At 45.5% G+C, this 16,256-nt stretch overlaps 1 protein-coding gene across 1 annotated transcript; it reads right to left on the reverse strand.

Annotated features, from left to right (window-relative positions):
* Positions 1–1,162: 1,162 nt before the first annotated feature.
* On the reverse strand, positions 1,163–15,519 carry chmp2a (charged multivesicular body protein 2A). Its single transcript, XM_060849230.1, has 6 exons — positions 15,415–15,519; positions 13,132–13,313; positions 10,638–10,817; positions 6,852–6,982; positions 6,077–6,138; positions 1,163–3,699 (listed from the first exon to the last, which is right to left on the reverse strand). The coding sequence occupies exons 2-6, from the start codon at positions 13,297–13,299 to the stop codon at positions 3,581–3,583; spliced, it is 660 nt and encodes a 219-aa protein (XP_060705213.1). The 5' UTR covers positions 13,300–13,313; positions 15,415–15,519; the 3' UTR covers positions 1,163–3,580.
* Between the last annotated feature and the right edge of the window lie 737 nt (positions 15,520–16,256).

A 16,256-nucleotide genomic window follows, 5' to 3' on the forward strand; every position in this document is an offset into this window, starting at 1 on the left:
TTTGTTTGTACCATAGCCTGAGTGGGGCTATTGCTATTATATTCTTATGTTCTTCAAACCTCCCTCAATGTACAGCACAATATTAGTCACACATGCGACTTGTCTTTTTCCTCTTCTGTTTTTAAACCTCCATTTCTTCCTCAGTTGTTGCCAGGAGAGAGAGGCAGTGAGAAATGGTCACCACTAACTCAATATTAATCTGATATCGCTCGACACCATTCTTTGCTGCACATGGCGGAATCAATGTATGTTCAGCAACTTCCAAACTATTCACATGTAAATGAACCAGTTTATTCTCGGTACTGTGACTTTCTAATTTACTCCAAAGCTATTAACTCCTCAGTCTCAGCCCTATACTGTTCACCCTCTCCTCTTCCAGTCCATAGAGGTTTACAGCAGGGAAACAGGCCCTTCAGCCCAACTTGTCCATGCTGCACAGTTTTTCCACAATTAATCTAGTCCCATTTGCCTGCGTTTGGTCCATATCCTTCCATACCTATCCCATCCCTATTCGTGTCCAAGTGTTTCTGTAGTGATGAAATTGTACTTGCCCCCAATATTACCTCTGGCAGCCTGAATCAGATACTCACCACCCTGCTTGAAAGAAATTGCCCCCCTGAACTCTTTTGCACCTCTCTCCTCTCACCTTAAATTTATTGCCGCTAGTTTTAGACTCCCCTACCATGGGGAATAGCTGTCAGCTATCTACCTAATCTATACCTCTTATGATTTTAACATTCCTCAGTATCCTACACGCCAGGGAAAGAAGTCCCAGCTTCTCCTTATAACTCTAATCTTCCTCTCCAGATAGCATCCTAGTCAGTCTCATCTGCACTCCTTTTAGTTTAATATCCTCTCGATCACAGGGCAACCAAAACTGCAGACAGTACTCCAAACATGGCTTCACCAACATCTCATACAGCTGCAACAAGACATCCCAACTCCTATATTTGAAAGCAAGCATGCTGAAAGCCTTCTTCACCACTGTCTCCCTGTGACTCCACTTTCAAGGATCTATGAAGCTGTATCGCAAGATCTCTTTTTTCTAAAACACTCCCCAGGGCCCTTCACTTCCTGTCATATTTCCCATTGCCATTACGGTGGCAGAGCGGACTTTCTGGGTCCTAATTATAACTTCAAACAAGTAACAATCAAAGAGAGATTCTGTAAAATTTCAGAAGTGACTAAACACTGCATAATTTATTGTGATCAAAAAAAAGATTGTGCATAGACAAACAAAAATCTTCCCCAATAGAAGAGCACCTCGCAAAAGGAAAATATGTAGTGCACTTTGCCCATCTTCCAAGTTCTGATAAAGGTGAATATAATAGTCGTATTGACTGTCACTATAACAGTACATGGAGTTTTACAAGAAGTGCAATATAGCAGCCGTTTATAGAGAAGGCATCTTGCAAGGTTTCATTAGTAAAAGAGAAATGCAGGGTTACAGCTGGAGGCAGTTACACTCCTACACATTACAATCAACTCAGTGCCCAAGACCCAGCGATACATAACCGCCCTCTTCACATCAGCCGAGAGTTGAGGGACCAGCTATGAGCTTTGGACACGGGTTGCAGACCTCCCACAGTGCCTCCTTACCCCGTAACCACCTTCTAGGTACTTCACTGAACAGCCCAAAGGGGAGGGAGTGGCATTGCACTGTTCGCATTCACTCAACCAACCATTAATACTTTACAGTCCAAGCTTTTAAAATACAGCCATGATTAATGCTTTGTGCAGCTGAGGTTGCCTATTGCTGTTCTGGGACACTACAAACAACCTTTCATCTAAACTGGTTCAGGTCAATGTCAATTTACTGAGAGTTAAGCTGAAGCCAAACAGCGTATTCCCTACCCAACATCGCTCCCTGCAGGTTAAATTGCCTGTTGAAACATTATACAGTATGGACTTGCTACACTGAAAACCCCTGTTCATGCTGCCTGCATTTGCAGGATTTAGGTATGAAGAGCAAATGGAATATAGCAGAATGCCGTCCACAGTACGGTGAGGCGATTCAGGGAGGTGCCCAGGAGACTGGGCAACTCCCTGGCACCCAAAGACCCCCATCTGACTTCACCCCATTCCATTGGTTGGTCAATAATAAAAAGGTGCGATCCATTTGCTGCCATTCCATACTTCAGATAGCTCAGGCCAGTCTCTCGCTGCACAGTAGGGGCATTCATGGGATGGTGCAGTATTTAGGGCTGACCTACAGACTAAGCTCTGGTACAAATGACAATGCAGCTTTTCATGAACAGTCAAGATCAGATACTCTGATCTAATCCCACAGCTCACCGATTATGAAGAAAATAAATCATTCTTGCTGTTAGTTTGGCATGACACGTTTCCATTCAATACCAATCAAGCTGCTATGATGTTACAACCAAGTGGGTGAAAGTGTTGTTTAAGAATGCGACATAATTAGACCAGGATAGCGGTGCATAATTCAGGCCAAATTCAAAGACCAACATTCTGTCCTGCTATTATTATACATATAACTCCCCATGTCAAGTCCAACATTGGAAACCACCACCTATCTCGTTGCAACTATAGTATTCAACCAAATTTAACCATGATTATACTCTCCTGTAACAGGAGGGTATAATCATGTTTACATTGGTACATTCCATTACAACGATCTGTCGCACAGCAATGGACAGATAAGCACCAGACATACAACCATGCCGAGGGCTTACTGCACACTCCTGTATATGCTAATCTTAAGGAGAGAAAGAGTGTCCAATTGTTACTCAGCAATTTGATCAAGTTTGCAGAGAGTCAGGATGGACTGGGATAACTTCCCAAATGGTTGGTAGGAGATGCACTCCTGGATTCACCCTCCAGAGATGTACGCCTCGACAGGGAACGCCACCTTCTGGGGAGAAAGCGCTGTCAGACAGGCAGCAGCAGTCGAGGTTCAGGGCATCAGTGTGGCATTAGGAGCACACGGGCAGAACAGGAACTCCAAATCCACACCAGGGATCGTAAGGGTTCATCAGCATGTCGAGAAGCAGCACACAGTTGTCAGCAAGTCAGTGGAGCTTTGCCATTTCCACAGGGCCTGGCAAAACACATCCGATTTTCTTCCTGATAGGGACAACATTGTGGCACTACATCTCAAGTAGAATTAAAGATGATCCCACGTATGTACACGGTTATGTTATCGGCTGATTTATCTGCAGTGCCAGTTTAAATACTCCGTTCGGGTAAGGGGCTTGAGAGAGTTTAACGGTCAGAAGTAGGGACAACATGGAGGGCAGGAAGGAGAAAAGAAAGAAAACTGCTTACAAACAAGATCTCAATGGTGTTCAACAACAGGACGTCCCATATCCCCAACGAGATAAGTGGGTTTTGTTCACTTATGTTACTGGCACCGCTACCCTGTGCTGTGTCAGACATGGTCACAGGGTAGAGGAGATCCTGCAGAATCCAGCTGCACAGCTCACCAATCATTCCCATAAAACGAAACGAGAAAGGTAACTAAATCACTATCTCTCTATATAGAGCAGGTAGCATTCCTCCCTCCCCAACTCCCAATTTAAAATATGAACACAAAAAAAAGGGAAAATCAGTGACTCCCTCAGTCTTTACGGAGGTTTTTAAGCCGTTTTTCCAAGTCAGCGTCTGCATCTTCCAAGACCACGGGCTCCGCTTTTTTCCCAGCAGCAACACTGAGCGACGCTCCGGTGCTCGGAAGGTCTGTCGGTTAAAAATCAGGAGAATGAGAGATCTGACAAAACACATTGCAGTAAACTTCTATTTACATGATAACACAATGGGGTGCAGTCCCCAATCAGGCCATTCATAGGCAGTGCATTCTGCCTCTGCTCCACCTGTACCTACATCACTGACTAACATCTGCATTTCCCCAAAGGAAGGAAATTGTGAAACTTGAAAGGGTTAAGAAAAGATTTATAAGGATGTTGCCAGGGTTGGTGCTGTAGGGAAGAGGCTGAATAGACCGGGGCTATTTTGCCTGGAAGTTCAGAGTCTGAGGGGTGATCTTGGAGGGACATGGATAAGGTGAATAGACAAGGTCTTTTCCCCGGGGCTGGGGAGTCCAAAACTAGAGCGCACAGGTTTAAGGTGAGAGGCGAAAGATTTAAAAGGGACCTAAGGGGCAACTTTTTCACGCAGAGGGTGGTGTGTGTGTGTATGGAATCAGGTGCCATAGGAGGTTGTGGAGGCTGGTATGATTCCAGCATTTAAAAGGTATCTGGATGGGTATATGAATACGAAGAGGTTTGAGGGAAATGGGCCAAATGCTGACAAGTGGGACTAGATTAATTTAGGATATCTGGTCAGCATGGACAGGTTAGACCAATGGGTCTGTTTCCGTGCTATATATCTCTATGACTTTAAGTGGCAGGTTTTAAGGAGAGTTTTAAAGGAGGTGTATGGGGTTTAGGGAGGGAATTCTAGGGGTTAGGGCCAAGGCAGCTGGAGACAGAGCTCTCAATATTGAAGCTTACAAAAGGTGAGAATTAGATAAGTGCAGATATCTCTGGAATAAGAGGCAGGAAGAGAGTACAGAGAAAAGGAGGGATATGAAGACAATGATTAAAAATTTTTAAAATTGAGGTAGCACAGGCAACCTGGTGGATAATACCCTCAACCCTTAGAAGCTGGAAGCTTATGGGGCTTTGGATTCCCTCCAGAGAGCTGTGCCTACAATTCAGGCTGATACTATCAGTGCATGTACTGAGAATGCGCCGCACTGTCAGAGCTACCAGTTCGGGAGGGACATCAATCGGAGATCCCAAGTGCCTTTCAGGGGTATGTAAAAGAACCTGGGAAGAACAGTTCTCCCCGGTATCAGTTTACCTCTCGACCAATATCAATTTCTGGAAGTTTGCTGTGCACAAACTGGCTGTTGTGTTTCTGAACAGCAAAAAAAAACAAAAATTTTTGAGAAGATTTTGTAGCTCACGTTGAGGATCCGGCTGTCTGTTTGCTCACCGAGTAGAAATTTCATTACCAGAAGTTTCATCACTATTAGATAACATCTTCAATGGGCCTCCGGGCAAAGCACTGTCAATAATTCCTGCTTTCTATTTATATGCTTGGGTTTCTTTGGGTTAATGATGCCATTTCCTGTGGTGACATCATTTCCTGTTCTTTTTCACAGGGTGTGGTAGATGGGGTCTAACTCGGTTTGTTTGTTAATAGAGTTCCAATTGGAATGGGACCACATTGTGGGCCCACCAACACACTAAAACAGCAGCTAATGAACTTGATAGACCCTATACAGACAACAAGCTATTGTTTCCAAAATACTGTGCAAATACTGTAACAAACACTACACTGGACAAACAGGCAGAAAACTAGCCACTAGGATACATGAACATCAATTAGCCACAAAACAACATGATCCACTCTCACTAGTATCCTTACATACAGAGGAGGAAGGACACCACTCCGACTGGGACAACACATCCATTCTAGGACAAGCCAAAGAGACACGCACAAGCATTCCAAACGAAACTCTATCAACAAATACATCAAGTTAGACCCCATCTACCACCCCCTGAGAAAACAGGAAATGACATCACCACCGGAAATGATGTTACCACAGGAAATGACATCACCGGCCCAAACATAAAATGGAAAGTAGGAATTATCAACGGTGCCTCACCCGGAGGCCCACTGAAGATGTTACCTAATAGGGTGACGAAACATCTGGAAATGAACTTTCCAGCTCAGCGGGCAAACCTACATCCAGAACTCTTAAAAAAGTACTTCATTGACTAACACACTTTGGGGCAAATAAACCCAGGAACGGTGTTCTGCAAATACAAGCTTCTCATCCTCAAAGTCCCAATGGAACTCTGAGCAAATGTTACTTGCTCCTTGAAGACTGCTGCATAACTGGTTAGACGATGATTCAACAGAGATTCAAACAATCCCAATAACTCTGTCAGTAACACCTTTTAACACACAAAGACAGGAAACCACTGTCTTCTCAGAAATGGTTCACTTGCGAGACCAGCTGCCTCGATAACGCTACACCTAACAACATGTTATCCAGCAACTTGTGAAAAACAAACTCTGCGCTGCTGATTATTGAGATACTTACTGGACAGTTCATCAGTCAGGTTCAAACCAAGTTCATCTAGCACTTGAGACACAATGGCATCGCTGCAAAGACAAAACAGAATCAGTCTACTGCCCAACATAAGACAGACTGCAAAAACAGAGATTGCTGGTAAAGCTCAGGAGGTCTGGCAGCATCTGTGGAGAGAAGGAAGGGTCACTCAACCCGAAACATTAACTCTTGATTTCTCTCCACAAATGCCACCGGACCTGCAGATCTTTTCCAGCAAATGCTTGCCTCTGATTTACAGCATCCGCAGCCTTTTCAGTTTTTTAAAAGATACACTGCTATATTCTCTGCATATTAACCAGGAACAGGCTGACCGATTGGGAAGGAAGGTCACCAGCTCAAGGTTGGGGTTTTTCTTTCTGGGAACTGGAAGCCAGAGAAGAGTAGGGGGAAATGATCACATATGATGCCTGACAACACTGAAGAATATTCTAGATTTCCATTCCCCTCAATGTGAAACATTACTTCCTGACATCAGCCCGGCTCAAAGTTTAAGGTGCGTCCCATTTGGTCTCAACCCAAACCCCAGAGGAAATGCTTTTCCTCCACCTCGCCTATCAAATCTTCAAACACTTTAACCAGATCACTCTGAAATCCCAGTAGTTCAGGGATTCTGGCTTAATGAGTGGTCACACACACACACTAGCACTCAAAGCATAAACATGAATGCTGGGATAGGCTTAAGGGGCTGAATTGCTTGTTTGTAAATTTCCAGATCCCATTCCCTTGTAAGATGTCCTTCACCAACCTCTCTTCCTCGTCATCTTCATCACCCATGGCATCATCGATAGCATCATTCATTATTTCCTCTTTCATGTCCATGATTTCTGTCTGCTTTTCAAACTCCATCATGATCTTCTGAATCTGAGGCAGTTTTAACTGCAAAGCGAGCGGTGAAGGTCAGTAGATGGGAGTAACAAAACATCCAACACCTGCTGGGCTTGGTCAAAATATTTTGCAATGCAGTTGAGACTACAGGCTGTCCCAAAAAGCTTCTCTCAGTAAACAAACTTTTAAGTTTTAAGTTTCAGTTACAATTGTAGCACCACTAACTGCTCAGTCAAGTGAAAAAGCTGGAAGCAGTGGACATTGAGACGGAAAGCAAGCTTTTTGATGAAAGCACACTTTTCTCCCTGGAAGATAGAAGGTTGAACCTTATGGAAGTTTATCAAATCGTTAGGGATATATAGATAGAGTTAATGGTAGGTTTATTTTCCGTAAGGCGGGGGATTTCAAGACTAGGGAACATGATTTTAAGGTGAGAAGAAAGATTATTAAAAAGTCATGAGGGAAAAATGTTTTATACAGAGGGTGGTTCAAAGTTGTGGATGAGGTTAGTTACAATGTTTAAAAGACATTTGGATAGATATCGGAATAGAAAAGGTTTGGAGGGATATGGGCCAAGAGCATGCAGGTGGGAATGGTTTAGTTTGGGATTACTTTCAGCATGGACTGGTAGGACCGAAGGGTCTGTTTCCATGCTGCATGACTCTATGATGCGATAACTCAGCAGGTCAGGCAGCCACTGTGCAGGGGGAGGGGTGGGAAAAAAAGAGAGAGAGAGAGAAAGATTGTGTTTGAGTGTGTATACAGAATGCTAAAAAGGATTGGCAAAATAGATGTGCAGTGGATTTTCCCTCATGTAGGATAACCTGGAACAAGAGATCATTGTTTGAGATTAAGGCATGCTGGATTATAATAAACAGATGAAGGGAAATTATTTCCCTCAAAGGGTTATGAATCTGTGGAAGTCACTATCCCAAACTGCAATGGACTGTAGGATACTGGGTAACTTTAGGGAGGGAACAGAGATTTTTTTAATTGATAGTAGTATTGGAGAGTGGGCAAAGTGGAACCGAGGCTGAGATGAGATCAGCCATGATTGTAGTCAATGGCGGAGCAGGTTGGAGGGTGAACTGTCCACTCATGCTCCTACTCCTTGTATTCCTCATGTTTCAAGTCAATGAGGTTTCCAGCAGAATTGGTTCCAATCACCTGCTGAGGTTTTGTTTTCAGCTTTTTTTGTGTGTGTTTTGCTTCAGATTTGCAGCATCTGTAAGATTTGCATTTATCCAGAGTGACCCTGGTGACTGAGATCAACACTACAATACATACAATGTTCACATCCAATTTCTTCCTTAAATGAAATACAAATTCCACCATCAGCCATGGTGGGATTTGAACTCAAGCTCCCAGACATTACCTGGGTCTTGGGACCAATGGTATTGCAATAATACCACTATGCCATCACCCACCAGCAGATGCATGGAGAAAGCAGTTGAATAACTTGAGTTGGGTCTGATGTGGAGTTTGCACTGAAGTTATTAACCCAGGGCTGCCCAAAGCAGGGGTCAGCATTGAAACCTTGGGATTGCAAGCTCCGAGGGAGAATGACCACCATTAGAAAGCTCTGACTGATTGCCCTCCTCCTCTTAGAGAGGGGCCCAGATTATCGCAGGAGTCATGAAAATCTTCAGACTTTGAATTGGGTCATGATGGGAAAAGGTTTGGGAAACAGTGTTCACGCAGCTTTTCTGTTCACAGACGGTGGTAAATCTTTACTTCCTGGCACTTCCCAGCACTCATTCCAAGCAAGACATCTCAATCCCTTTGCATCCGTGAAATTCACATCTGGGGGTTGCTGATGCAGTGGCGCAGAGCTAACGTTACTGGCCTAGTAAACCAGAATCCCAGGGAAATCAAACCAAAGTGGGAAACTCAGCAGCAGCTGTGCCTTAGAGACAAAGAGTTAAGGCTTCGAGTCCAATGACTCTCCTTTGGAGCAGCATTTGAAATGTTCTCTCTGTTTCTCTCTCCACAGATACTGCCAGATCTGCTGAATTACTCCATCACTGTTTTTAATCTTAGTTTGCCAGCTTCTGCAGTATTTTGCTTTTGTTTTAACAGTCTGGGGACATGCATTCAATTCCCAGCATGGCAGATGGCGAAACATGAATGGAATAAAAAACACTGGAAAACAAAATTCGGTAACTACAGTTGATTTTCGTTAAAAACCCACCTGGTTCACACATGCCCTTTAGAAAGGGAAATCTGCCATCCTTATCTGGTCTGGTCTACATGAGGCTACAGACCCACAGCAACATTGGTGGCATGGTGATTCAGTGGTTAGCACTGCTGGCTCACAGCACCAGGGACCCATGTTCGATTCCAGCCTCAGGCGACTGTCTGTGTGGAGTTTGCACATTCTCCCCCTGTCTGCGTGGGTTTCCTCCCACAATCCAAAGATGTGCAGGTTAGGGTGAATTGGCCATGCTAAGTTGCCCGTAATGTTCAGGGATATGTAGGTTAGGTCAGGGTTAAATATAAGGATGGGGAATGGATCTGGGTGGGTTACTGTTCGGAGGATTAGTGTGGACTTGTTGGGCCAAAGGGCCTGTTTATACACTGTAGGGATTCTAATTCTAAAAAAGCATTGTTGACTCCTAAACAGTCCTTTGGGCAATTCATAATTAACATAACAGACTAGCCTAGCCAATAACAATCACATCCCATGAATATTTCTTAAGAAATCTTGAATTGCATAACTCTAAACATTCCAGTGCTAAAACTATACCTCATACCCTCCCTGTGTCTTTGTTTCCTCTTATCTCTTTCCTCCACAACCTACTTATCTTTTTAGTCACCCACACAATTTCCCCAGCATTCACGATCCTCTGACAGAATTTCTTTTTCATGAGAAAGGAATTGTGCACAATGATTACTAGCTGAAAATGGCCAAAATTTCAGACAGAATGGCAAATTCACATCTGTCGGGCATAAAACCTTTCAAACGGACATTAGAGTGTGCAATAAAATACTGTTTCTCCATACACCATGCTGCACTCTGAATCCATTGCAATCGATGTGATATTTACTAGGTGCATCCTCTGCCACCTATTGATCAGTGCATTAAGGATAGAGTTGGGATGTTGTGTTGCGGCTGTACAGGACATTGGTTCAGCCACTTTTGGAAAACTTTGCATTCAATTCAGTCCCTTTGCTGAAGGAAAGATGTTAAACTTGAAAAGGTTGAGAAAAGATTGACAAGGAGGTTGCTAGGCTTGGAGGGTTTGAGGTATAGGGAGAGACTAAATAGACTGGGGCTGTTTTCCCAGTGGCGTGGACAGGGTGAACAGCCAAGGTCTTTTCCCAGGGTAGGAGAGTCTAAAACTAAAGGGCATAAATTTAAGGCGAGAGGGGAAAGATACAAAAGGGACTTAAGAGTCAATGTTTTCATGTGGAGGATGGTGCATGTATGGAATGAGCTGGCAGAGGAAGTGATGGAGACTGGTACAAGTACAACATGTAAAAGGCATCTGGATGGGTACATGAATAGGAGGGTTTTAGGAGGATATGGGCCAAATGCTGGCAAATGGGACTAGATTAATTTAGGATACCTGGTTGGCATGGACGAGTTGGAACGAAGAGTCTGTTTCTTTGCTGTACATCTCTATGACTATGACTCTATAACAGTGGTGAACTAAAGACATTAGCAACACTGCAGCAGTGTGAAAGATACAGGTGGCCACCTCACCTGCTGGTTCATGGTGGCCATGGCTTTGGTGACTCCCTTCATAGCCTGGGCCATGGTGTTGTTGGACTTTAGCGTCTGAATCTTCAGGGACACAGCTTGGATGTTCGCCTTCATCATGATGAATTTCTTCACATAGCGTCGTGTTCGCACCAAATCCTTTGCCATTATTTTAACGGCATCCTAGTATTTGGAAAAAGAGACACCCATTGAATGAAGCCTAGAATGTAACAAAAGAGGCAAACAGGTTTGAACTGTACCAGAACAGGCCATTCAGCCCGACTGTTCTATGCTGGTATTTGTGCTTCATTTCAGCCCCGCTCCAACTGACTTTACCTCAATCTATTCACAGATTAGGAATCTTCCTATTCCTTTCACTCTCATGACCTTTCCCAGCTTTCCCTAAACTGCGTCTCTGCTGTCCATCTCACCTGCTGCCCATGGTATAAGTTCCACATTTTGCTCTCTAGGGAGAGACACTTCTCTTGATATAGATTTTTTTTTAAATGACTCTTTTACTCCTAGGGTCTCAGACCCTTTTAAACCCTCAAAGGTCACCTTGGAATCACCCTATACAGCTTTCTTCCCAGATAAAAGGACCCCAGCCTAGTACATTTTCTGGAGTGAACAAATCTTGCACAACTCCATATGGCTCCTGCAATAATTCACACAATATGTCTCAGTCTCAGTGATCGGATTGTGGCCTTAACCTCGCTTTCCTTTTGCCCCCGACAATCCTTCACTACCTTGTAGATCAGAAATCTGTCTAACATGAATACACCCCACAACCAAGGTCCACTGACCTCTGGCGAAGAGAGTTTCATAGATTAATGACCCTCAAAGAGAAGAAATTCCTCCATTTCACCATCTTATTCTGGAGACTGTGCCCCTAATCCTAAATTACTACACAAGGAAACACCCTCTTCCTTGTCAAACTCTTCAGAATCCTTTGTTTCAATAAGATCACCTTCAACTTGCTCAATCTTTCCTCATAAGGCAACCCCTCTACCCCAGGAATCAGCCAAATAACAAAAGGAGGTAAATAGGGTTAACTGCATGGGAATGGGCCATTACCAGGTCTGCTCCTTACAGCCCTGATCTGCATTTCCTCAGCAGTTGTAATACACCATAGGGAAGTTAGTCAGACCAAACATCTAGCTGAACTGGCCTCTGTCAAGATGGGATACCGGAACACTTGAAGATTACCTATACTCAGGTGAATTAAGCTTTCCATCCTCTGCCCTCAACACCTCCTAACAGTTGCAAAACCACCTTAAAACATGTGTGCCTTGCCCCTCTCAGCCCAGACTATTGCTCTAGATGACACGGGTACAATTCCTACCCTGACAGCTGGTGGAAAATCAATTTAAAATATCCTGGAATTAAAAGTTAGTTTCTGTAATGAAATTTGACAAATATTATTAGAGATTAAATGTTGGTTAAAGTGTGTCCAGGCGTATACTTTTCTAGTTACAGTTTTATTCCAAGTCTCTCACCACCAATTCCTCCATTGATTACTTGCTTCTTGAATATATACACACAGTAAAATCCCCCCTTCTATGATCCATTTAACAAATAACCCATTACCTGTATGCACTATCCTAGCTCCATTTGAGCTCAGACAGCCCTGCCACAGGGATAATTATTGGATAATTACTGTCAATTGTTGCCAAAAACCTACCTGCCTCACAATGCCCACTGGCCTAAGTGCAACTCCAGGCCACAGCAATTAGTAGGGTCTTAACTGCCCTCTGAAATGGTAAGTCACTCATTCAAGGACAGTAAAAACTGAACAACAAATGATGGCCTTGTCAGCAATATCCAGATCACATCAAAGAGGAAAAAGAAAAATGCAGCATTAAATTCACAAACTGACAGGACTTACAACTTTTAACTTTAAAAAAGGGGCAAAGAACAGCAATGTACCCAATGGGGAATCAGTGCTCCTACTTAAATAAATAGCAAACTTTTATCGTAACCAGCATCATCAGGAGGAAATCTAACAGATTCCTCATCACAGACACTTCTTGTGTAATCCCACAGGATTAATAACACCATGTCCTACAGCATCTTCCAACCCATGAGCACTTCCATCCAGAAGGACAAGGGCTGTAGATATATGAGAACACCATCCCCTGCAAGTTCCTCTCCAAACTACTCCTCACCCAGATTTGGAAATACATTGGCATTCCTTCAGTGTTGCTGGGTCAGAATCCTGGGCTAACTACAGCACGTGGAGTGCAGTCATTCAAGAAGGCAGCTTCTCAAGGGAAGCCAGGGATGAGCAATAAATGCTGGCCCAGCCTGCAACAGCCACATCCTATTGTTATAAATTAAACAATCGAGTGTGGATTTACCAAGAATTGGCAACCAAGATTACCAAGACATGTTTACATAACAATACAGATCACCACAAAGCAACTATGATTGAAAAATACCAGCTTATGTTTCATAATCAAAATCTATCCCCCACAAGAATCCCTCCTTGCACACATACCATCTGTCCTTGTTTGGCCATTTTCTTGATGTCTGCGATGATTTTCTTCTCCTGCTGCTCCAGTTTCAACTTCTCCCGCTCCAGCTCCCTTATGGCTCGACTGAGGGCTCGCTGGTTCTGCCGGAGCATCTCCTCCGGGGTCTTCCTCCTCCCAAATATGGCATTCATGGTGATTCACTGAGCTGAGAGATCAGGGAAATCCGGTGAAAACCTCAACACAATGAACCAGGAAACTCTCAGAGATAAAGATCATTGCTCTCACACGTGATTTGGAGATGCTGGAATTGGACTGGGGTGTACAAAGTTAAAAATCACATAACACCAGGTTATAGTCCACCTGATGAAGGGAGCAGTGCTCCAAAAGGTATTGTTTCCAAATAAACCTTTTGGACTATAATCTGGTGTTGAGATTTTGAACTTTGCTCACACACAGCCTTTGGCTCTGAAGATGCCAGCAGACTGTCAGCACCTCAGCCAAATGGCAGGAAACTTTAGCCTAACACAAGGAGAGGGAGAAAACAAAACCTTCCATAAAATCCTGAAGCACTTTCACAATCAAGAGCCACTGAATGAAACAATCTGCATACAGTAAGCTCCCACAGCGAGTTAACATGGTAATGACCAGAATCTTTATGAAAGTGATGTTAATTGAAAAGCACACATTTCCAAGAAGTGAGAGAGAATGTGCCTGTTCTTTCTTCAAACAGTGAGGAACCTGCAACCTTCAGTCATTAGTGCGACCCCACTTTGTTACCGTTGATCTCAAAAAGCCAACATAAACAAATCTGACCCCCTTCACCAGCTTCAACACTCCATTTGGCCCAATCAAGCCTGTACTGCCAATTCAAATCAGAGTATGGCCGATACACTGTTTCATAAGCACTCTAAATGCAGCAAGAAGTGAACTTGGGGAGTGGGTTTGCTTTACCACTTTTCATGGTAGGAAGGGAGGGGGTGTTGGTGAATAAAGGAGGAAGACGTGGTGTTGAGGGGAGGAGGGAAATGGTTAGTTAGAGTGGGGGGGGGGAACGGGGTGAGTCGATGTGGGGAAGGTGGGGTACAGGAGGGCAAGGTTTGTTGAAATAGATTAGATTAGATTACTTACAGTGTGGAAACAGGCCCTTCAGCCCAACAAGTCCACACCGACCCGCCGAAGCGCAACCCACCCATACCCCTACATATACCCCTTACCTAACACTACGGGCAATTTAGCATGGCCAATTCACCTGACCAGCACATCTTTGGTCTGTGGGAGGAAACCGGAGCACCCGGAGGAAACCCATGCAGACACGGGGAGAACGTGCAAACTCCACACAGTCAGTCGCCTGAGGCGGGAATTGAACCCAGGTCCCTGGCGCTGTGAGGCAGCAGTGCTAACCACTGTGCCACCGTGCATAGGTTGGCGAAAATTGGAGTGCGGGGAGGCCATGAGGGGAGTGGCAATGGGGGCAGAAAGAGGGAGGCTGTGAGGGGAGTGGGGGTGGGAAAGGGGAGTGGGGGGGAGGAGTGGGGGTGGGAGTGAGATGTGGGGGGGAAGAGTGGGGGGGGTGAGAGGAGAGTGGGGTGAGAGTGGGGGAGTGGGGTGAGAGTGGGGGGGTGGGGTGAGAGTGGGGGGGGGTGAGAGTGGGGGGGGGGGGTGAGAGTGGGGGGGGGTGGGGTGAGAGTGGGGGGGTGGGGTGAGAGTGGGGGGGGTGGGGTGAGAGGAGAGAGTGGGGGGTGGGGTGAGAGGAGAGAGTGGGGGGTGGGGTGAGAGGAGAGAGTGGGGGGTGGGGTGAGAGGAGAGAGTGGGGGGTGGGGTGAGAGGAGAGAGTGGGGGGTGGGGTGAGAGGAGAGAGTGGGGGGTGGGGTGAGAGGAGAGAGTGGGGGGTGGGGTGAGAGGAGAGAGTGGGGGGTGGGGTGAGAGGAGAGAGTGGGGGGTGGGGTGAGAGGAGAGAGTGGGGGGTGGGGTGAGAGGAGAGAGTGGGGGGTGGGGTGAGAGGAGAGAGTGGGGGGTGGGGTGAGAGGAGAGAGTGGGGGGTGGGGTGAGAGGAGAGAGTGGGGGGTGGGGTGAGAGGTGAGAGTGGGGGGTGGGGTGAGAGTGGGGGGTGGGGTGAGAGGTGAGAGTGGGGGGGTGAGGGTGGGGATGGGGGGTGGGGGCTGAGAGGAGTGGGGGAGGGGAGACTGTTGGGGGGGGTAGGAAAGGGTGGGGAGCCGCCCCCCAATGTTGACGCACAGACTTCTCTCCGGGACGGACACTAACCCAGCCCCAGCTTCACCCCCGCCCCGTTACCGGTGACGACTGACCTGGGGCCTGAGGCCTGGGATCTGTCGGTGTCGCTTCTCGCGGCCTCCGGTTCCTGTTGTTGCCTGATTACGTCAACCACGTCGCCGACCAATAGGAAACAACCCGATGACGCCATCGACGCTTACGTTATAGCGCAGGCGCACCGCCGATTCCGGGACCCAACCCCGCGCAGCTGCACGGCCGATTGTGGGCCAAACCTGCGCAGGCGTACTGTCGATTCCACGATCCCAACCCCCGCGCAGGCGCACAGCAGATACTCTGTCCCAGTCTAGATGGGCAGTTGTGTTGTTTCACTGGGGACAGGGACTAACGAGGCAGCCAATAACTTTAAGAATTGGAGTAAAGATTATGTGATTATAGAGCAATAATTATGTGGCCAAGAGGGAAAAACACCACCATCACAAAACTGCAGCTGAGTCCAACAGCATATCAATAATGGACTTTCAATTTACATAACTGTTAAGAGTGCTGGAGGGTGCTATTTGGCCCATCATGTCTACGTCTGTTCTAGCCCCCAATGCCAATTTCATGTCTTTCCCCACATATCCATGTACACTATTTCTCCCCAAATAATCCAATGCCCTTTTAAAAGTTTCAATTGAACTTGCCTCCATTGCATTTCCAGGCAAATTTAATTTTTGAACTCAAGGTTAGGTATCTCAGACCAACCTGATTATTATATAAACATTTTTTAATGTGTTCGAGGGATATGGGTGTCCCAGGGATTTATTGCCCATCCCTAATTACCTAAGTGTCATCCACAGTGGACTTGGAGTTACAAGGAACGATAAATTCCCTCTAAGAATACTAGCAAACCAGATGGAATTTTACAACAGTGATA

This window comes from Hemiscyllium ocellatum, chromosome 33 (assembly GCF_020745735.1).
Source record: "Hemiscyllium ocellatum isolate sHemOce1 chromosome 33, sHemOce1.pat.X.cur, whole genome shotgun sequence".
Lineage (NCBI taxonomy): Eukaryota > Metazoa > Chordata > Chondrichthyes > Orectolobiformes > Hemiscylliidae > Hemiscyllium > Hemiscyllium ocellatum.